Below are 22415 nucleotides of genomic sequence, written 5' to 3' on the forward strand. Positions count from 1 at the left end.
CTTTGATTTGACAAAGTGAGCTTGACTGTAGTTTATCCTTTGCATTCTATGTTGCTTTGCTTTCTGTAAGTGCTTGTTCTTGTCCTTTTGTCATTGTAGCGTGCACTGATGTCATGTTGTACCATGTTGTCGCAGTGTTCCAAGAGTGGCATAAAAAAAAAAAAAACTCCCTACTCTCCTTGTAAAATACGGCATCTCCTCTTTGTACTGCTCAGCCCCATGATGCCATAACTTTTAAGCCTGCCTTCTCTATGTTGGTTGCACTGCTGTTCTATTTGTGTTTTGTAGTACTACTACTATATTGTTGTTTTCTGTTCATTGTACTCTACATGTCTCACTGTACTTGTATACTGTGCAGTTGCTGCTGCTCTTGCTTCTTAGGGTAGGGTTATTTTATTTTTATTTTTTTCACCACATGACTCGAATTCAATTCAAACTGAGATTTCTCTGCAGGAACCCTCTCCTTGTTGTTTTATTTTTAGTTTAACGTTTGATAATTTCTACTCTAAGGTGATCAAACTCTAAAAGCTTCTTTAAGTTACACAGAGCTTACACTAAGGATAGCATCCTTTTTTATATAGATGATCTTGAAGGAACCCAAAGCATCAGTTAAAATTAATGAGAGTCCGCTGTAACGTGGAGGGCTACTGGCCAAAGCACATTTATTCCCCAAACAAAATGTACCACATGTTCTGAAGGTGAAAGGAAAATGAAAATTTCTCAGAAATCTACAGAAGGACATTGAATGCTGTTTTTTAGCAGTGAAAAGTTTTATTGCTAGAATAATTATGTTTGCTGCTGACGAATGCCACTTCAAGGCTCCCGCAGCTAGTGTTCCTGTATATGCTCCTGCAGGGAGCAAAGTTGCGCGAAGGTCCATCATTTCGTTCCGAGCACTGTGGGAATGTTGCCCCTCGTATGCCAGGAGCCGCGATTACACCATTGCCAGTGTTATTCGGTAGTTTGCTTGCTTTCTCATAGCCCGCAAGACCTGGCGAATCGGAAACAATGCATTTTTTCCTTGTTTAAAATGCACAGACTATTACAGCACAGTTATGTAAATGTTTTCATGACATAATGAGGTAAAGAATTACACAGGCAACATTGGTGACGCGGCTCTACCGCCGAATGATTGCATAAGAGCTGCTCTCTGAAGGACTGTACTGAAAATTTCTAAACCAGCCAAGGTGCAAGACGTCGGCTTCTACGGTGTGTCTAGGCACCATCGTCGCCTCCGCTAAATCTCTGACATGAGCAGTTGTGCTCCCGGTGCTCTGATAATGGTTCACAGTGCACACAATGCTGAATTAAGAGTTAGCATAGCGTGTACCTCCACCTCACCTGCCTACCGCCTGCACCACAGGTAGATTGCGCCTCGTGTCTGTATGTAGTAGAATCGCGTGTTGCCTCGAGGATATCTTTGCATGCGAGGAAGCAGCGCTCTATTTGTGAAGTCTACCCCTCATCAGATCGGAACGTCCGACGAGCAACACGTGGAAACAGTCTCGCTACTTTGCTCGCTGCAGGAGCATAATAGAGGAACACTAGTTACAGCATTGACACATGCAGCTAGCTATGTTACTCTTCTTTTTTCTTCTGCTAAAAAAAAGTTCAGTGTGTTTATGAATTTGTGTGTCGCATCTTGTAGCTGTTCATAGTTGATAGCTCTTGTTTTCTGTCTGTATTGCGATGTTTATGGCATGCGAACACTGGCAGCAGCGTGCCACGCATCTCGGCGTGCAGGACCCCGGAAGCGTGGGCGGTCGGCGAGCCAGGGCAGCTCTCCGGGTTCGTTCGGCTGTTTTCCACCACAGACGGACAGTTTCAAAGTGTACCGGTCCTGTGAGTACCTGAAGCCTCGTCTCCTTTAAATATGCTCAGATTTTTCTAAGAAGCAAGCCAAGGTTGCAGAGAAATAGTTACCATCATTGTACGTGTGTAAATTATGTAGTTATCCTCGAGACCTCAAAGCTAGTTTCAGAGCATCAGTATGCAGTAAAATCTCGTTACCTTGGCCTTGGAGAAACCGTAGAGAGATAATTGAATTACCTTGAAGCTTAAATTATCGAAGACTCCAAAGAGACCTGCCAACCGTTTGCATCTCAGTAATTTTTGTCTGACAAACACATGCACGATGGTTGTCTGTACATGAAATGCAACCCAAGTCAGTACAGTTTTTCTTGGTTTCGTCGGGTGCCTTGCTTTGTACACACTATCAGAAGCGTTGAAGCATTGCTTTAGAATTGTTAAAAGCCTCTGCTAGCCTTTCTGCAGTGCAACACAGTAACAGTGGTGTCTCTTTGCAAACAGCCTTGTTGCAATTTGACTACTCTTCACCACACGGAGTGTAAATGACGCACGATCAGCGCTTAATTTCAGCGTATTGGAAGAAGCACATGGACGAAAGCGATGGAAACATGCGTAGGCGGTGAAATGGGGATCATCTCTAAATATAAATGAGGGACCAGTGACATGCCAAGGAGTGTCCGAAATGGCTCAACTGGCTGATGTTTGCATCCAATTGCATTCACGGTATGATGTGATGTTAGGAGAAGAGAAACCGAAACTGTGCAGGAATATGATGGATTTCCAACTGTCGTCATTCCAGCCATGGCATGTACAAATTTTTCGGGCACCACTGTTCCACGAGTTCAGGTTCAGAGAGGTTGTTCCTCCACCCTGACCCTGGATTAATTTATGTCCGACTCCATAGACCTGCATGGCCATCAGCTAGTACCGCCCTTCTATAGTTCAATTTATTTCATTTTTGAGGGTTGAATTTACAGGATATTAATTTACTCAGTTTTTATTTCATCCTCTCAGTATAACTTATGATGTAAACAAATAAGTGCATGCTTGCAATTCAAACAAAAGAAAGCTTCCGCAAAAGGCATAAGCACGAATATCTTAACAAGGTTTCGTTTTCACATCACCTGCCCAGCTTGTAATGGTTGTACTAAAGGTTGCGTCCATTTCAGCACCACTCTATGCTGTCTACATTTGTGGATTATTGTGCCTTGTACACGGGGAGAAAGTGATGATGCAGAGCCTCGAGAGGATATAAAATTGCATGTCGCTTTGTGTGTGTGTGTGTGTGTGCGCAGACGAGCAAGGCAGTGACTCGGATCGAGAGTCGTCGAGCGAGTCTTCCGAGTCGGCATCGAGCAGTTCTTCGGACGAAGCCACCGAACCTGACGAGGCACCCGGTCAGTCTTGCTAGATGCTCGACTCTTGGAAGAACTTGCAGACAGACATGCAAAGCACTGGATGTAGCCGCTGCAAACAATTCCTGTAGAAACTGTTGTATATTCTGTATATTGTTCCTGTTGCCTGCTGCACACACCGATTCCAAGGTCACCTCGGTAGTATGGCTGTAATTATCTAGGTCATCTCATGTCAGCTTTGCACTGCTAACACAAAATAGAGTTCTTGACGTCGCATGTGAGCTGTACAAAGCATTTTTACATTAAAATTTATTATTTTGTGCCCGAGCTGCATCCTGGCTTTGAGTCATATCATTGTAGAAAGCTTTGGCTGATGCTTGACCATCCATCACTGCGCATTGGAATGTCAATGCATAGGCCTTTTGCTTCATCGCCGCTACTGAAGTGCATGAGAATGGCTGAAAATTCTGACCCTACGCACTTGCTAGGAAGCAGAGTACCATAGCCGCTATGCATGCCTTTGCCTGCTCACTTGCAGCTGCTACTTTCATTGTAAATGACTCGCAGACGTTGCAGCAAGCATGTTTGCATTCTACATTTGAGGGCCGCAGTGGAAGTGTTCCGGAGCGCTCCTCAGACACAAGCATCTGGCATCATCACTTTAATCTTCTAGAACCGGCTTAATAGCTCTGGCACTGAACAGCATTCACTGCCTTGGGAATCTCTTATAATCTTTTGGGGGAGTGGTCGGCTGGTTGTTGAAGTAAAATGGCACAAAAGAAGACGGGAATGCAAAAGGGAGGAATGGACACAGTGGACCAGCTGACAAGGTTCGTGCTAATTACATGGGATGCGAGCGCACGCGGCCATTGGATGCTAAGAGCAGCGCAAACGGCATTGCAGGGCCTGCGCGGCCAGAGATTCCGCTGGAGCCCCTGGACCTGGTGTGGGCCAAGTGCCGTGGCTACCCGTGGTACCCGGCGCTCATCATCAACCCCGAGATGCCGCGCGGCGGCTTCACACAGAATGGCGTGCCCATCCCCGTGCCTCCCGAAGAGGTGCTGGGCCTGCGCGCCAACCACCCAGAGCCCGTCTATCTCGTGCTGTTCTTTGACACCAAGCGGACATGGTGAGGCATTCGTTCTCCAAAACTTCACCATTGTGAAAATTGAGAGTGACACTGGCCAGCATGGCTGGCAGCAGCTGTAGCTCTAGAGTTGGCCTCGCGGATTCACAGAGCTCAATATACTAGGTGATCTGGAAGTGTCAAAAGGTAAAAATTCAAATGAGACTCTCACAAGTATGCACAGAAAGACATGGGGCCTTTATTCTTTGCCCGGGTAGTTAATTTGCCACCAACAGTTGTCACCTTGGTACAAGTGTCATCTGACAGTGGCATATAAACTATTCTTTTATAAAATTTTTCATTGTTCAAAAAGCTTTTATGTCCTTCTGCACATTTCTATGAGAACTTCATCTTGCTACTTTCTACCAATTTCAGATTATCGAGTTTTTTCTTTTCCTGTACCTTTTGGACCACCTGGTAGCTTTTCTCTGCAGTGCCATACATATGGCTGGGTGCACGTTAGGGACAGCTATCCCTTTCAATTTTCTGAATGGCTCATCGAAGACATTGCACATTTGTACAGGCAGTGGCTGCCGAGAAACAAGCTCGAGCCGCTGGGTGTCGACACAGCCAGAGACAAGGCGAAGCTGGTGGAGTCCAAGAAGCCTGCCGAGCGCAAAGCCGTCAAGAAGGCCTTCGAGAATGCCATTTTGCACCGCTGCCGCGTCACGGGACAGTCGACGGGCCTGTCGGGCGATTCCAGCGGTGACGACCAATAAACTACACACCTTTCCTTCCTCCTTCCCTCCTGCAGTGCAAGCCGGAGACTTCCTTTCGGGCCTCATTCTTGTACTCTGTCCAAGCCCAATGTTCTTACTTGCCCCCGAGCGAGGGCAGCTTTATACAGGAAATACGCAGTGCATCACGCTCGAGTTTATGACAAGACTGTACTGACTGTACTTTGCAACCCTTATTTATTAAGTCTGCGATAGCTGAACGCTGAACTTGTGATCTAATAGTTCTATGGATCTAAATAGCTTGTCTCCTGCAGTTGCTTCTTTGTATCTGCCAGTTTCTAAAACAGCCGGTGAATACCTGCCTCAGAGTGTGTCGAGGCATAAAAAAAGTCTTATTCACAGAAAAGCATTATTGTTCCACTAAAGGTGCCACTTCTGTTTCACTTGCTGTCATGAGTTTATGCAAACTTTTAGCTTGGCTCACTGTTCAGACAAAATATTTATTCTCCTCTGAGCACAGGCCACCACTGACGTGTGACAATGGTTTCTCGTAGTCACCAAGAGTGCAAGCTGCAAAGTGTCTTCATACTTGCATGCACAATGAAAAGTTTGCAACATTTACCTTGGCTCTAGTACTGGTCTAGAAACACCATGAATAATGTTGCAGTAGAACCCTGCTGTAGTAAACTCCGAAAAAAAAAAAGGGGTTCTACGCTGCTGAACCGAATGTGGAGCGAAAGCATTAGCTTCCTCTCGTCTCCTCTTGCTCTTTGTCGTCTTCTTCTTCGCCTTCTTGTTCTTCTTTGTCTTGTTCTTCGTCATCGTCTTCTCTACCATCTCTGTTTTTTCGTCTTTTTCTCATAGCTACGCCTCTTCACCATGCTGCGGCCACCCAAGGTCTCACTTTGGCTGTCGTAGAGTTGCGTTCACAACAAAACTTGGATATAGACCAACAACGATCTGTGATATAAGCACGATGCGGTGGCACTGTTGTTGCCAGGCATGGCTGACTGGGGGTGAAAAGAAGGCTTAGCGCCCATAGGAATCAGTTCAGTTCAGTTCAGTCGTTCAGTCATAGGGTCCGACTCTTCGTGACCCTATGGACCATGTCATGCCACGCTTTCCGGTCTCTATCTTCCTAACATCACATAACTTCATTTGCAGTGCCTCGAGGATGCCATCTCACCATCGCGTTCGCTGCCTACCCCTTCTCCGGCAACCCTCAACCTTTCCCAACATCAAATCTTTCTCCAGCGACTGCTCTCTTCTCATCAGATGACCAAAGTAGCTGAGCTTTAACTTTAGAATTTGACCCTCCAATGAGCAGTCAGGGTTTATGGTCGACAATATCGACTGATTTGATCTTCTGGCAGTCCAAGGAACTCTCAAGAGTCTTCGCCAGCACCACAATTCAAACGCGTCAATTCTTCGGCGGTCAGCCTTTTTCACAGTCCAACTCTCGCATCCATACATCACAACTGGAATACATGGAACCCATAGGAATACATGGAACCAAAGGTTTCAAAGCAGTTTAATTTTTTCACCTTGTGCCTATGATGATGTAATTTTGTGCATAAGTAACTGAGCATCATAAACCTCATTACACTTATTACAAGGCGGAATATTTTGAAGTGAAAGCTTCACTACAGCAGGTAGTTCGAGCCTTCAGCGTAGCGCCGGCTTTCACCTTTAAGTGGCCTTGACAGATACTGCGTCTTTCCTTATAAACCAATTTACAGTGGGAGTGAAACCTTCACTACGCTAGGTATAGCAGGTCTTTGTGTGACACTAAATTTGCCTTTGAAATGATTTTGACCTAATTAAGTGTGGGTGTCCACGATTTTGTGGTGTTCACCCAAATGTATACTGCACCTTCCTTTCCCCATAACTTAAAACTTTAACACTTAAAGCGGGTGTTAAAGAGGCTATCGCTGCAACCCTTGCAGCTTTCCCTCTATCACTTGGTTCAAGCCATGCTTAAACTCCCACAATTAGAACACCGTAAAACGTAAGGGGGTACAAGTCCTGAGCACGGCCCATAGAAACACATGCAAGGAAGACTTACCAAAATAATTTTCTGGTTTCGGAGAATGCCTATAAACACGGAAGATAGTTAAAAGTTAACAACTGTTTTGAATAAAAAGTGTGATAAAGTATGCAACGTCATTTGCGCCGTTTGCTCACACAAGTCGCGTTTGCGAACGCCGACGCCGTCCGTACTCGAATAGAGCGTCATCTGCGCTACTGTCTGTTGCAGTATGTGGGCTATTCTCTTTCGTTCTCTTGTCATGACGCTTGAGAAGTGATTTTTAAATGCAGTTTTCCCTAGGCTGAACACCTTGAATGACCATTATTAATAAGAATATTCAGTGCATGTGGCAGCGTATCGGGCTACAAGAAAAGCTTGGACAATTCGGAGAAACTAACAGTAGATAGCGAGCCTGTTCGCTGTATGTACGGCTTCCCAACACATATATTTAACGGCGTTTGAAATATAGATAACTTTTGGAATGACGTAGTATACTTCGTCACACATTTCTTCAAAACTCTCGCTAACGTTTAACGACCGGCCGCTTCTGCTGGTGCTCTGTGAAACACGAAGACACTGAATAAGTTGTGTTTACCTGTGTTTCTATGGGTTGCTCTCCCAGCTCGCACCCCCAAGCATTTCATGATGTTTTAAAGAATACATTGTCTTTGGTTTCATGCTTTCACAATCTGCTCTAAGATATTCATGGTTGCTCTGTATCAAAAAACGGCACCCTGTGAAATTAGAAAACTGCTTTGATAACTTCTACTTCCATGCATTCCGATGGGTGCTAAGCCTACTTTTCACCCCCAGCCTGCTCGGCGTCACGAGCGCCCCCTTTGTTTATAAACACGGTGCTGGTCTAAGCAAAGTGAAACAGTGGTCTCATTTTCCCTTACATAGACTAACTTTTCTTGGTCTATAGTAAAGACATCTGTATTAAAAAACTGTTGTAGTTAAGAGCGTCTGGCCTTGGTCACATACCACGTGCGAAGTTATGACCGCAGCTCGTACGCAGTCTACGATCGTGAGGCCGAAATTTGGAACCAAATGGATCCTGAAAACGATAAAGCAGCACTTTTTGAGTCAACTTTAAAGCTGTAAAGAAGCTAGCTTTCCGAAGGCCTTGGAGCTGTGAGGCAAACAAAGCACATTGGGTGGCACGAAGCAGTAGCAGAAAGCAAGGGGAGGTCTGCTGCGGTTGATTTATTGCTATTCTTTTAACTCCCTTGTAAACTACCCTAAGGCAGCGAAAGATGATGCAGTATACACTTAGGTTTCTTTTTTTTTTTACATGAAATCAAACTCGTGTCATCATCATCATCAGCCTGATTATACCCACTGCAGGGCGAAGGCCTCTCCCATATTCTCCACTTAACCATATTTCTCCACTTAACTCGCGTCATATGGCATTTAAAATGTGATAACTGGAAATAATGATCCCATAAGGGACAAGCCGAGATGATGGAATTGAGCATTTTTTGCATATGCCAACGCTATGCAGTTATTAAGTAGGCAATTACTAGATAGCATCCTCAGTGCCATGACATCACTTACAACTGGCGGTCCGGGCGACTTTACTGCAGCGGGGTTCTACATTCAGTATGCTGTGCACAAACTACGTGGTTTAAGGAAAGCAGGCCTGCAATTTATGGTGCATGAAATTTGGAAAAAAATCAAATGCATTCAAATTTTGGAATCATTTGAGTTTGTATGCATTTTTGCTCGAGCGCTCTTTGAAGTGTTTTCGTACTGCTCCTTAGCTTCTGTCTTGCTAGTGATACGTACGCAAGCATTGGCAGGTTCCAAAGTGTGTGACGCCAATTTCTGGAGCTTGAAGGGTTGATGCATGTCAGATCTGAACTGTGTCCATTTTGCAAGTTACTGAAGTCACGATATACACAGACTCCCTCAATTTCATACTTGTGTTTGGATGAAATGCTATTTTGATGCTGGCACCACTTGTTTTGTTACGAGAATATTTCACTTCAATGAGCTTTCCAGCAGCGATTTAGTTTGTAAAAGAAAAAAGGAAACCTTTGTACCTAGTAGTGTGTGACGTTTTTGCATCTTAAACATTTGATAGTACATATCACATGCTGGCCATGCATTTTTAAAATGTCTATTTGCAGTGTTCATGTGCTAGTAGTGTTGTTCTTAAATCTGTAAGAAAACATATTTAGCAGTATTAAAGAATTTTTAGAAAGATACAAGGCTCAGGACTGAGCTTAAGGTTTCTCGGAATACTATTTCTTCGCTAGACCTAGAAATAAAATGTGCTTCTCTCTTGTTGGATGCTCAAGGTCACTTTGTGTGAGCTTTATTTGCTTTTAAAATGGAAATGTTTGTGTTTCTTATCACATCTAATTAGAGCACGGAACTCTAACTGTGGCAACATCATTGCACTGTCACATTAAGTATGAAGGTAACTGCACTCGTTTTGGCTCAGCAAGAACAGTTAACCTTTCGTAACATGAAAGTCACTTATTTTCTGTGAAATTATGCTGCAATAGGAAGGACCAACAAGCTGGCTAAGTCAGGCTGGTTGGCTCATGTTGGAAGGTAATGTTGAAAACACCGCTGATAGACAGGACAGAAAGAAGTGCTAGTGTTTGTCCCTCCTTTCCATCCCGTCTGTCACCGTTGTTCTCGTTATTATCTTCCAAGCTGGCTAAACTACTAGTGTATTTTTTTTAAACAAAGCACATGAAACAGACACATACTTGGGGCATCTCTATTTCTTACGTCCTGTGTACTGTTGTGTGAGTTTTGCTTCAAAAAGTTCAGCCAACTTGCACTCTGGTTCTTTTTTTGTAAGTCATATTTTGCTCAGCCTACTCGAAAAATAAATTAATTTAGTGCACGTTAATTCAACTGGGTTAAATGAGTAGGGACACCGAATTTAGTGACGTGTCCTTTTCTTTTTTTTTTGAAATGATCAGAGAGACATTATTAAACATGAATTGCCATAAGTAATTTGCCTACGGCTGGTAAACAATTTTGAATTTTGTTTTTCTCTCGGATTTCTGTTACATCACAAGGCAGCTGCAACACACAAGACATGTTGAGGTCACGTGAGGTATCCAACATCCGTAGTACAGTACAACCACTTCTTTGTTGTTTTAAGTGATTTTAACCATTGCAAAAGCCTGCGTCTAAAGCCAGAATGGCAACTAGTGAACAAGAATAAATTTGTATGCCTCACTTTTCCCCACTTGTTCTATATTTACAGCCACTGTCGCAGTATTGAAATCTAAACGTGAAAAAAAAAAAAAAAAAAAAAGAAAGAAAAAAGAAAACTTTCCAAGATAGATTATTTACTTAGTGTAGCCTACGTGGTGACCTATGTATAGTTTTGTATGTGCACCATTAAAAAGGCAATGCTACTCCTTTAACTAGTCCCGCCAATAAAGTGTCAATTTCTCTCTGTTCCGTAAAGCTTTGCTGCGGTGGCTCAGCGTTTAGGGAGCTCCACTGCTGAACGCATGGTTCGAGCCTGGCCACGACAGCTCCGAGTCGCTTTGGGACTGTAGACCCCCATAAACTAAACCAAACTTTCTTGCGTTATTTCGCAACTTTATTTATCCCGTGTAGTAGTGGCTGGGCACAAATGGCATGCGCGTCACAGTGGCCTCGATGCGGCGACCGCGCACTTCGAGCTGTACATTTGTGCCAGCCGTACTGTGCTCACGTGGCACGTATGCCATGGCAATATTTGAGCCCAAGCTAGGTGAGGGAATGCCACTTGTCACCTGGCCCAGTTTCTGCGAGCCTGTCGAGTCGTACACTGCAGCGCCACCTGCATGTGGGCGAGAATCGCACCAGAAGCAATTTTTTTTTCACAATGACCTGTTATGGGCTCGTGAAAAGATTTTACTGCAAAAGCCCTACTTCATGGGGTAAATAAAAAAACAACAGGGGAGGCATGTCTGAAGCCTTAACTGGCAGGTGTAGTAAATTCTCGCTTTTCACCACCGAGATGGGAGGGTGAGATCGGAATCCAGCCTTCCAGAATGCTTGCATCATGATTTAGATATGTTGCCCATAGGCCACGAAGACACATTTGTACAGCTCCTGGCTGCTTGGGCAGACCACGGCAAGGCACTGACCGGTTGGTGGTTGCCGTAAGGCCAACTGTCCTAGAGTTACTTGTCTTTGTGTTTGCTTATATTAAACATGTGTCTGACATCCAGCGATGATGCAGTGCAACATGGTTCAGCCATATAAACTAGCATGATGAGCAGGACGAATTCATCTGCTAAACCTGGCCCTTCGCAAGAGTTGCCAGAGGCTAGGCTATGCCACACCGAGTGGTGTGAACGACTGCAAGCGAGAAGACAGTGTCTTTGTCATGTACACTCTATGAAATACTAGGTTTAGTTATGTTAGACCTCTGCAACATTTATGCCTATCTTTAATTTATTTTCTTCACATCGTCCCTAAAGGCTCATAGGAAAGGGAGTTACACAGGGTAGAGGCAATAAATTCTGATCAATAACACGTTAAACATTAATAAATGCTGGCCCCTTTAAGCCAGCCATCTAGGAGGGCCGCCTGTAATCACAAGTAGAGATGTGCTGCAAAAAGAACAAGAGGCCACTCTACTGTGCACAAAGGGAAAAAATCACGAGCATGTTTCTGGCCAGTTTTTCTAGCACGATATCCCCCCCGTCCTTTAACAAATCTGTAGTTATCTGATCCTCTACAGCTGATTTCCCCCTTTTTATAGCTTCTAATGCTTTCTTGACCTCGTCCTTCATCACTGGTGGAATGTCTGACTGTTTTTCCCTACCGCCAATCTCGTTACGGTCCTGACTACTTTGGCTGCTGTAGAGATCAGTATAGAACTCCTCGGCTACTTTGACTATCTTGTCCATATTGGTGATGACGTTGCCCGCCTTGTCCCTTATCGCATACATCTAGTTTTTGCCTATGCCCAATTTCTTCTTTACCGCTTTAAGGCTTCCCCCGTTCTTTACGGTCCTGACTACTTTGGCTGCTGGAGAGATCTGTATACCCTGTATACGCAGTGCCTGGTGTCATCGACGGTACCGGAACCATGGAAGAATGTAAACATTGTCCTCATTCATAAGAAAGGGGACTCTAAGGACCTTAAAAATTACAGACCAATCAGCTTACTGTCTGTTACGTATAAGGTATTTACTAAGGTAATCGCTAATAGAATCAGGACAACCTTAGACTGCAATCAAGCAAAGGATCAAGCAGGTTTTCGGAAACGGTACTCTACTATTGATCATATCCATGCCATCGACCAGGTGATAGAAAAATGCTCGGAATATAACCAGTCCTTATACATAGCATTTATCAATTACGAAAAAACATTTGACTCAGTAGAAACCTCGGTGGTGATGCAGGCATTGCGAAATCAAGGGTAGACGAGCCGTACGTGAAAGTGCTGGAAAATATATATAGTGGCTGCACAGCAACCATAGTTCTGCATAAAGAAAGGTGTTAGGCAAGGAGACACAATCTCCCTAGTACTATTCACAGCTTGCTTAGAGGAAATATTCAAAGACTTGGAATGGGAGCGGTTAGGGATAAGGGTAGATGGAGAATACCTCAGTAATCTGCGATTTGCTGATGACATTGCCTTGCTAAGTAACTCGGGAGATGAACTGCAAATAATAATTGATGACCTAGACAGGAAAAGTAGACAGGTAGGCTTAAAAATCAATATGCAGAAGACTAAGGTAATGTTCAACAGCCTCGGGAAGGAACAGCAGTTTACATTAGGTAGCGAAATACTGGAAGTAGTAGGCGAATATGTCTACTTAGGACAGGTAGTAACCGCAGATCCGGACCATGAAAAGGAAATAACTAGAAGAATAAGATTGGGATGGAGCGCATTTGGCAAGCACTCTCAGATTATGACTAGCAGCTTACCGGTATCGCTCAAGAGGAAAGTATACAACAATTGCATCTTACCTGTACTCACCTATGGGACTGAAACGTGGAGGCTAACTAAGAGGGTTCTACTTAAGTTGAGGACAACTCAGAGGGCTATGGAACGGAAAATGGTAGGGGTAACATTAAGAGATAGGAAGCGTGCAGAGTGGGTCAGATAAATAACTCAAGTTACTGACATTCTAGTAAAAATTAAAAAGAAATGGGCATGGGCAGGACATGTAGTGCGAAGAGAGGATAACCGATGGTCATTGTAACAAACTGGATTCCAAGGGAAGGAAAGCGTAGCAGGGGGCGGCAGAAAGTTAGATGGGCGGATGAGGTTAAGAAGTTCGCAGGGGCCAAGTGAATGCAGCTAGAACAGAACCGGGTTAATTGGAGAAATATGGGAGAGGCCTTTGCCCTGCAGTGGGTATAGTCAGGCTGCTGCTGCTGATGATGATGTTTTTGGCAGGTGGCAAATGGCAGGTAGTCGACAAGTTGTGCGACATTATGAAACCACATGCCATGGCTGAGCTCGACTTGGTTAAAGCAGGGCCGTAAATCTAGATTGGGTGGTCTTTCACAGTGTGGTAGCTTACAACTGCATGATAATTAGTGGGTGTGGGATAATAGAGGCACAAACGAAAGGGTTGGTGATTAAGTCTGTAGCAGAGTGAATAGACATGAACTAGGATCCACAAAGGGAGCCGGCAAACGGAGCCATTAACATTCATGTCATACCTCAAATCTTACCCCTAACCGCCCATTTTTTTATATTCCTTGAGATCTAGAGAAACAAATGGCATTAGCAAGTTCCCTGCAGAAAAATTTTTAAACGCTGTCAACAACTCAATAAAAAAAAAACTTGCATAACATGTCACAAAAGTGCACTAACATATATTTTACCATAAATGGTATATTTGAAATCAAAACACAAAAATACACATTCCCTGAAGACTTTGCAATTTGCAACTTCATTATTAAAATTTCCACCTGAGTGACATGTCACTGCCAAATCTGGAGATCGAAGAAAACTTTGCCACACTCAGCCTACAGCAACATAGAGGACAAAGTAAAGCCGACCTCTATCAATATTACACCACTGCACTGCAATGACAAAGAGGCCACTTTCACTGACATTACGTTTTGTAAGCTAGAAAAGGCCAAAGTACAAAGCGTGGGTGCAATTGTTGCTGGCTGGCTTTGCCTGCAAACTGCAGGATGACTTGACGGCTTTTTCTTTTTTTTTTTTTCCATCAGAGATCCTTGAACCCATGTCGTGCTGCCATTCATATTCATACGGTGACCAAGTTCTTTTCGCTCTTGATGTGATGAATTTGATTCGAATGGCGGCAAAATTTGCAAACCCAATTTGCATGACAAAAACAGCTGAAGTTTAATCCTGCTAAACCTAGTTACATGAAGCGAAAGAGGTTAGGCTTAGGTTTTGTCATCATCATCATTAGCAGCCTGACTATACCCATTGCAGGGCGAAGGCCTCTCCCATATTCCTCCAATTAACCCGGTCAAGTGGATGCAGCTCGCACAGGCTTAGGTTTAGACATTAGCAAGCGGTTTTGCGACGATTAATTGCCAAGACTATGGAGTCGACGCCATCCTAGTTTGCCTGGAGTGTTTGCAGTTCAGAGAGGGCTCTTGAATTAATCATTTTTATTTCTTTACACGTTGTAAAGGTGGTGACTGCAAGGCAGAAACGGTGCGCAGTATTTATACACTATTTTCAGAATTGACTGGTCCTCATTCACGATTGACCCGCCTTTGCTGAAGAGGGAACACTTGATGCTATATATCTGCCGTCAAAGCCAAAGGGAAAAGCTCAAGTGGTGCTTAAGCTATATAGCCACACTGTGACCTCCGGCTTGTTGAAGGTCAAGCGGCCTGCCAGGTTCACCTTGGCCAATACATGGCGTAGTAAATTAGCTTTCGGTTCAAAAATGCATCGTCTGCTTCTGGACTAACATTAGCATAAAGGTAGGGAACCATGCCTAGAATAAGTTCTTACGAAAAACAAAAGCAGGATGGAATCATTGAAGCATACCTGTTAATGAGGTGACCGAAATGTTACAGAACTGAGTACAGGCCAAGCCTGGACCTAAGGACTCACAGCGTGCGGGTGGTCCTGTGGTCATGGCCACAAGGCCGACGCGCCGTCTGCTCGGTTTCTGCTTCAACTGCTCCAGGATGACGGGTGCCCCAGGAAAGTCGGCTAACTGCCGCCTACGTTTGCCTGCATGAGTTGTCACAATTGGCTAGGTGAACTTATGACAACCATATGCCCACTACACAGAATCGACCAGTCACATACTAAGACAGACAAACATGTTTTCCCCTCACACGTGAGCGTGGTGCCTGGCTTTAGTAAGTGGCAGCAAGCAATTCAAATTATTAATTCAACAGCTTTAAAAGTCCCATTAAAAGGATACTCCTGCGTGCAGCACCTGTAATCAGATTCGCTATTTGCTGAGGGAAGTGATGTTACCGGACAGGAAGTGTTCCCAATGGCTGGAGGGAAGCGACATCACCACATTGGAAGTCAATGATACGCATTTACACAGCGTCATTGTGTATGTGTTAACCTTTAGACACCTGTGGGGGATACTGTCAGATAGGTGACCTGAAGAAGGTGTCTGTGAGCAGACAGACGGACAGACAACATCTCATGCTGTCGCACTGCCAATACATAATGTAATTGGATGTCCCTGTGTTTTTGATCTGGAGCTGCATCGCGGGATAAAATTAAGTGAAGTGCAATTGCCTAAGCTAGCTGGCAAATCATATTTGTTTAAATGTAAAAAAGGAAACTGCAGAGAAGAAGGCACAATGGAGAGAATGTACACTGTTGAAGTCAGCATGACCCCTCTTGTGTCCTTTGTCTTACCTATGTTCATTTTTTTTTTCCTAAAATGGAAATTGGGAAAAGTACTTGGTTAAGACTGTAGATAGAGGAAGCCTGTGACTCATTTTGTTCTGTTCTGTGTCTATTACGCATTACACTAAGTTCTTAATGGCGAAAGCCTTTCCTCGTTCTCTTCTTCCTCCATCTTGCGTGTTTGTGTACTCATTATAATTTCATTACTTTCTTATTTTGGCTTCGTCGTCAGAACCTATTACAATGTCTCGCTGACACATCTCGCAGGTGCGAGATATTCACTATAAGCCTACAGCAAACAAGGATAGTAGTGGTCAATTACAATAAAAGAAGATGCTACTGCAGATCTCAGGTATGAGGTCATAATGAAGTTTGATATACTGATAATCTGAATCATAGAAAATGACAATAGATAAGCCTATCTTCCACATGGGAGCCAGATTACACTGCATCCATGCTAATGATGCGCTTCTTACATCGGCATGCCACCATATGACATGCTGCAAAACATAATTTGAAAGGATTCGCTGCTTCGGCATACAGAGATGTGTTAAACAGATGGACAGAGATGTTAAGCACAATAATTGCTATAAATACCCTTTGTCCTGTGGCAAGTACTATGTGGGACACACTGGACTGTGCCTAATTTAAAGGCTTTTCGAGCACAGCAGGAATTATCGCTCGCTACAGGCTCCTGGAAACTTGGGCAATCATTGCCTCAAGCACAGGTGTCACCCATCTTGTGAGAACACAGCAATATATTGGCAAGTGCAAATGATGGGGACAACGCATGAGGTTATTGAGGCCTTCACCATGAATTCCGATAAGAGTGAATAAGTTAGCTCCCTGTCCGTTGCACTCACTCGAAGTGAAGTAGGTATCTTGTGCACTGATAAACGAATAACATCAGTGTCACTTAGGTGTGTGCTTCTGTTGGGGGCGGACGGGAATAAAATATTTGGTCGGTTGATTTGTTCCGTTCTCACCGTCATCGCTGCGTGTTCGGGCGGTTTATTGTTTTTCTTCTATTTATCGCCGGACCAATTGTCACGTGTACTTGTTTTCTTTGTTCCAAACTTCTAGCTGGAATAAACCCTCACCTGTTAGATTGCACTTAATGTCTCTGTCAGCCTCTTTCCTGCCCGCGCCTATACCCATCGATGGTTTCACAATTTGAATTTTCCCGCTTTCGAAGCGCTCCCTGACAAGTGGCATCATCCAGTGGAAAATATAAAAGAACCCTTCTTTCAGTTTTGCTTTTGGTTTAATGTTATCCGCTCTGCCGCGCCTGTCCAGATGGTCTCCAAAATCAGGTGGTTGGCGCTTGTTTACATCAATACGTCGACGTCGCATGCTCCTGCTGAGCGGAAACGGCGCGTTTCTGCGGATGTTGACACATCAGAGAGCTCGTTTTAGGATGCAAACAGCAGCAGTGATGACTCGGAAGACGAATTCAGCTTTACTTTCGTACTGCATCGACAGCCATGCCCGATAAGTTTCGCTTTCGCCTCCTAAAATTTTGCTTTTGCTGCACGCTGATTGGAAGAGATCACTGTTCTGAAGGTCATAACTGTTATCTGAAGAGTGACTATGTCTTTTGGGCATTATTACTTGCCACCGGCACGCAGGGAGTCGTGTTTTCCGCTAGAGGACAGCCAGGGGTCGACCTCGACTACTGTTTTCTTTCTTAACTCAGTGAATGCTGTACACAGAAAGCTAGAATTTGCTGCAATGTTGCATCGGTCCCTGGGGTAAAAAATGTATATTTTGACATTTTTTTAGTTATTATTTGTGTCAAGAAGCTGATGCTTTTGTGTTTTGTTTTGTTTTTTTTACTTAATTTTTTCTGAGCTTTTTCTTTTTTTTTATCACTCACTCAATAAATATGATTGTCACTAATACCGTTGTGAATAAGAATTTCTTCTCTACAATTTGATACTAGACAGTCCTGTACAAAGCAAATTTGTTTAAAGAAAAAAAAAAAGTTATGACACTACCCAAAAACCACCACTTTTCCCGTGGGCAGGAAAGAGTTAACACATGCCTGAATGCCTAAGCAGCGCATTTCTTTAAATTATACTTGAGCCCAATCACAAACACTTCTTATGCTGAAAAACACTTGCGAGGCACTGCTAAACCTGTTCGGCATCAAAGTCTTGGAGTATGGTGCTTTGGAACTACCCATATCCTATTATGAGACGTCTAGCACGGTTACCAGTACACCATAAATACCATAAATAGAATAATCACTCATTAAAATTAAGGTACAGTTGGTTTTTGCAAGGCCTTTGGTAGCAAGGCGTGCCAGACAAGGACAGTTCAGTTAGATAGGAAGGCTTCACTGTTTCAAAGTGATGCAGTGTAGAAAATAAATACAAAGAACCAAAGGCTTCCCTCCAGTATGTCCTATGTTCACGTTGGCATACGGCCTCATAGCTCTAGCGGCCTGAGGCTATGCGGCTGGCCTGTCTCAGCACGATAAGTGATCAAAGAGTGCCAGTAGGAAAAATGCCACGTCTAGGTGTGTGGCATGCCGTTCGGTATGTCAAATGACTGGCAAAATTATGTCGGTATGTCAAATGACTGGAGTTTAATATATGGAGCGACTTTTCTATACTTTTCCTGAGAATTTTTGAAAGGGGTAATCTGTGTGCTCATCATAGTCAGTAACTGAAAATATCCGGGTTCAATGGCCATATATACAACTTGCAAAGACAATGAGAGTCTGTGAGTGCACATACGAGCACAAACACTACCCAAACGATATCCTAAACTAAACCGCAGCATGCTCAGATCAACAAGGCACTCATGCTGATGCAAAAGGAACTTGATTACCATTAGGGTGAGCTTTTGGCAAAAGCGTTATTATACCTTATAGTATGTAGTGCCGAGTTATGTATCTGTATAAAATCCACACAGTGTGTCATACTTTCTTCGTGCAAAATTTATATGCAAATTTAAATAGACTTTACCAATTTGAATAATTTTGAATGAAAGAAATAAAAGATCAACCATAATTAACATAGAGAAGCAAAGTTTTTAGCTGTGGTTAGAGCATGTACCACAGGCAAAATATATGCAAATAGTTTGGCTTCCACCTGTTGCGTTTACCAAGGCGTTCACAGCAAAAAGAGTATGAAGCACAGAATCACTCACCTGTAATACAAGCTATGTTTCTTGGCATTAGTTTTGCAATGCAAAATCTTAAACCACAAAACTTTACATCAACGCTATTAGCTCCTTAGTGACAGCAGTTTGACAACAATTTCATGTGTGGCTGTACAAAAATGCTCTAGCTCGAATTTTCTCACAGAACGTTGAGTAGTGCGTTATGTTTTCCTCCGACTCGCTGCTCTGTCCCTTTGTGCTCACCAATGGTGAAGGCGAGGCCCGCCTCAACGGGGGTGGTCTCCTCATCGATGTCCTGACCATACAGGCAGAGGCCCGCCTCGATGCGGAGGGAATCGCGAGCACCGAGTCCTGCCAGCTGCAGCCGCCCGCTCGACCTCGACAACATTTCTTCGGCCAGTGAGGTCACCTCTGTGCTGGGCACTGACAACTGCAGCGCGAGACATCACTTGTGGTGAACTTATGGCCAAGATTGTCATTACCAGTTTCACTATGGTGCAAGCTTGTGCCTAACACCATGTCTGCATAGAGCTTAAAGGAATGTGTGATAGTGAAGCATCAAGATGACCAAGAGGCACAAAAGCTACAGTGGTTAAAAAAGTATATACAGGGTGGGTATCCTAACTATGCTCAACTAAAAAAAAAAAGAATGAAAGTGAGAGTGGAGGTTGGGAAGGGAACAAGCAGCACTAACACGCTCAACTATGGTGGGGGTAAACACAATGGAAGCTGTCAGGTCAACGAAGTTGTGTTGCCTATATTCCAAAACAAGTGTTGGCAAAGGTCACATAAAGCTGCAAATGCTTCCAGTACTATAACTGCATAACAATTCTTGCAACTGGACACATGATATTTGCTGTTGGATGTGTTGTCTTTCACTTAAGAAAAGACCTTTCCGTTAGCTTAGGAATGATAATATTTTTTTGCAATGTAACTGATTTGATCTTTTTGTTCAGACTCTTTTCTTGGATTTGTTTTTTAAATACCCCTCTATGATAATGCCTGAGAGGTGCTATAGGCATATTTAATAAATAGGGGAAAAAAATATAAGCAAGCTATACAGTATATACAGGCAGCACAGAGCTCACAGAATTCAGCACATAGCATGACACACCACAAATGTCATGGAATTGCATGTTTGACAGTATAAAAATGAACAGAAATGCAACAAGTTGCATGTGAAGAGTGCCCTTGTTAAATTGAAAATTACTTTCTGCTGCAGAGCTTAGTCATGAAGTTCTTAAAACTGCAGTAATGCATGATCGCACTATGATTTTAGGGGCAGGAGGCAGCACAAAATCATATGAATCGACAAAACATTCAAGGATTACTCTTAAGAGTGATTTAACATGTGCCAACTGAAAATAACGATCGAATTTAGACAAAAACAGCACCAACTAGCGCACCTCGAAGCCATCTTCGCCCGTATAACCGCAACGAGTGATCCGGCAGCCCGGAATACCACCCAAGGTCACCGTGGCCCCTCGCATGAAGTGCAGGGATGCCAGCGTGCAGTCGACTAGTGGTTGCAGCAGCTCAGCTGCTGCAGGCCCTGATGAGATAGTTACAGGGTAAAAACAAGCAGGGATGATGTACATGTGCAGCATATGACAATGTGTCACAGCATTCATTGAATCATTTGTATATCTCTCTGTCCCTGTCTGTCTGTCTGTCCGGCCCATGTGGAAATTTCAGACTTGGAATCTGCTGGTTTGTGCTCGTACTTGCTGGTTTCGGTTGGTCGCAATGGTACCCTTGCTGGTTTTCCGCTGCGTCAGTTGATTCCAGCAGCAGAGCTTTCTGGCTTCCTACTGTACCAACTGGTCACAGCAAGAACCTTGCTGGTTTTCTACCGGGCTGACTGGTCCCAGGAGCAGGGGCTGCTGAAATTTTCCAGGGCCAACTGGTTCCGACAGAGGCCTGCTGGTCACAACTGGGGACCTGCTGGTTTTGAACTGGGATTTATCGGTTTCAGCTTAGAACTTTTTGCTGTTTAGTTTGGAGAGTTTTGTCCATTGTTAGAATGGCAATGATGTTCTTCAACTAAATGATAGTTTGAGCTAAATCTCATGAATTGTACCTGCTGCTATAAATTTTGTAAAGGGTATGAAAATCTGATTCATTCCTAAATGATGTACACCTCTCATACACCCTTAACAAAGGTCATATATAGGTTGCCCATACATACTGCCAGTTTGAACATTTCTACATATAAGTTCTGTGTATGTAGGATTTTGTTTCTTCTCTTGTTTATCTCCTTACTGAGTACAAGGGGCTTGAAGCTACTGTGCTTGCACAGATCTACTTGCATGATCCTGTAGGGTAATTAACATTTTAGCATAGATCACGAGTCTTCCTCAATATTTTTTGTGCGCACTTAGCATTTATAAAGAGTTAATTTACCACTTGAATGTAATATTTCGTAAAGGTAGTAAACAAAAGGTCATTGTACGAATTGTTTATCCTTGCTTCGATGCTGCTAGGGAACCTCTTGGTTCTAAAATGTGTAGTATTAGGATAAGTAGCACTGCTGTGACCAACATTGTTGGAACCAGCACAAATTTACATGTGGTGTCCATGCTTGTCCGTTTGTCCACCCATCCGTTCATACGTTCATTCATTCCATTCATTCACTCAGCCCTATGCTCATGAAGCCATTTGTTCTCTCAACAATACTGTCAACCATCTTACGGGAGGGTGCCCAAAAAGTGTTTTAATTCACACACGACTCTGTACCACAATGCACACTGGCTCTGTATGTTGGGTGGTCAATTAAACCAGAGCCCTGAACTGTAATGATTCTTCCTTTGTTGCTCCTACTACATTCTTTTCCTTTGTCTCTTTCATTTTGTTAGTTTGGTGCCAATTGTGTGAATGAGACTGTATGCTTCATTTCCTCATAGCTATGATAGGCAGACACTTTTCAGTGTTCGTTTTGCAATGCAATTTTCGATACACATTTTGGTGAATATTATTTTCTATATATGAATTACTGTATTTTTTCTGTGCTATAATTTAGTATTTCTGTACAGTCAAAAGTTATTTTGCTCTGTCTTGGCCTTTTCGCCAGCACGAGCAGCCAGTTTACTAGTGATTAACACAAAAAAGGTGAAAATTCAGTGGTAATTATCTTATTGAAAATAAGTTATCCAATGAAAATATGTTTGCTGAACTGTTATTGCAGAACATGTAACCCCTCTCCTGCTTGGGCAGCGCTGCTGTCTGCAGTATTTGGAAATAAATAAATAAATAAATAAATAAATAAATAAATAAATAAATAAATAAATAAATAAATAAATAAAAAACCATAAACATTAGGAAAAAACAACAATAGTTGCATAATGGAGCCATTGTAAAAATAACACAAGTGGGAATTTAAGTTTACTACTAACAACCGAGCTCTCGTCTCTGTTCAGTAGCAACGCTGAGTTGAGCGAAAAGGGGAGTTCACTTCTAAATACTGGGACGTCAAGTTATCATTTCGTTGCTGTGT

At 43.3% G+C, this 22415-nt stretch overlaps 2 protein-coding genes across 10 annotated transcripts in view; one reads left to right on the forward strand and one right to left on the reverse strand.

Moving 5' to 3' along the window:
• Window positions 1-10391, forward strand: part of Br140 (bromodomain-containing protein 140) — a 28772-nt gene extending 18381 nt beyond the window's left edge. For 6 of the 8 annotated variants that reach the window (XM_084579155.1, XM_084579160.1, XM_084579159.1 and 3 more), the window contains exons 9-12: window positions 1717-1842; window positions 3105-3206; window positions 4068-4293; window positions 4814-10391. In XM_084579155.1, the coding sequence (XP_084435281.1) occupies window positions 1717-1842; window positions 3105-3206; window positions 4068-4293; window positions 4814-5009 (650 nt within the window). In that variant the 3' untranslated portion in view covers window positions 5010-10391. The remainder of the gene's footprint in view (window positions 1-1716; window positions 1843-3104; window positions 3207-4067; window positions 4294-4813) is intronic. The other 2 variants (XM_084579156.1, XM_084579158.1) reach the window with 2 other exon arrangements.
• LOC146179519 (aminomethyltransferase, mitochondrial) overlaps window positions 1-22415 on the reverse strand; it is a 30179-nt gene that overhangs the window by 1475 nt on the left and 6289 nt on the right. The window contains exons 5-8 of one of the 2 annotated variants that reach the window (XM_084579163.1): window positions 20329-20474; window positions 19166-19352; window positions 15029-15151; window positions 10541-10795 (exon numbers count right to left, since the gene is read on the reverse strand). In XM_084579163.1, the coding sequence (XP_084435289.1) occupies window positions 10578-10795; window positions 15029-15151; window positions 19166-19352; window positions 20329-20474 (674 nt within the window). In that variant the 3' untranslated portion in view covers window positions 10541-10577. Of the gene's footprint in view, window positions 1-10540; window positions 10796-15028; window positions 15152-19165; window positions 19353-20328; window positions 20475-22415 lie in introns of those variants that run through there. The other variant, XM_084579164.1, reaches the window with a different exon arrangement.

This window comes from Amblyomma maculatum, chromosome 9 (assembly GCF_055883805.1).
Source record: "Amblyomma maculatum isolate TAMU_Amacu chromosome 9, ASM5588380v1, whole genome shotgun sequence".
Lineage (NCBI taxonomy): Eukaryota > Metazoa > Arthropoda > Arachnida > Ixodida > Ixodidae > Amblyomma > Amblyomma maculatum.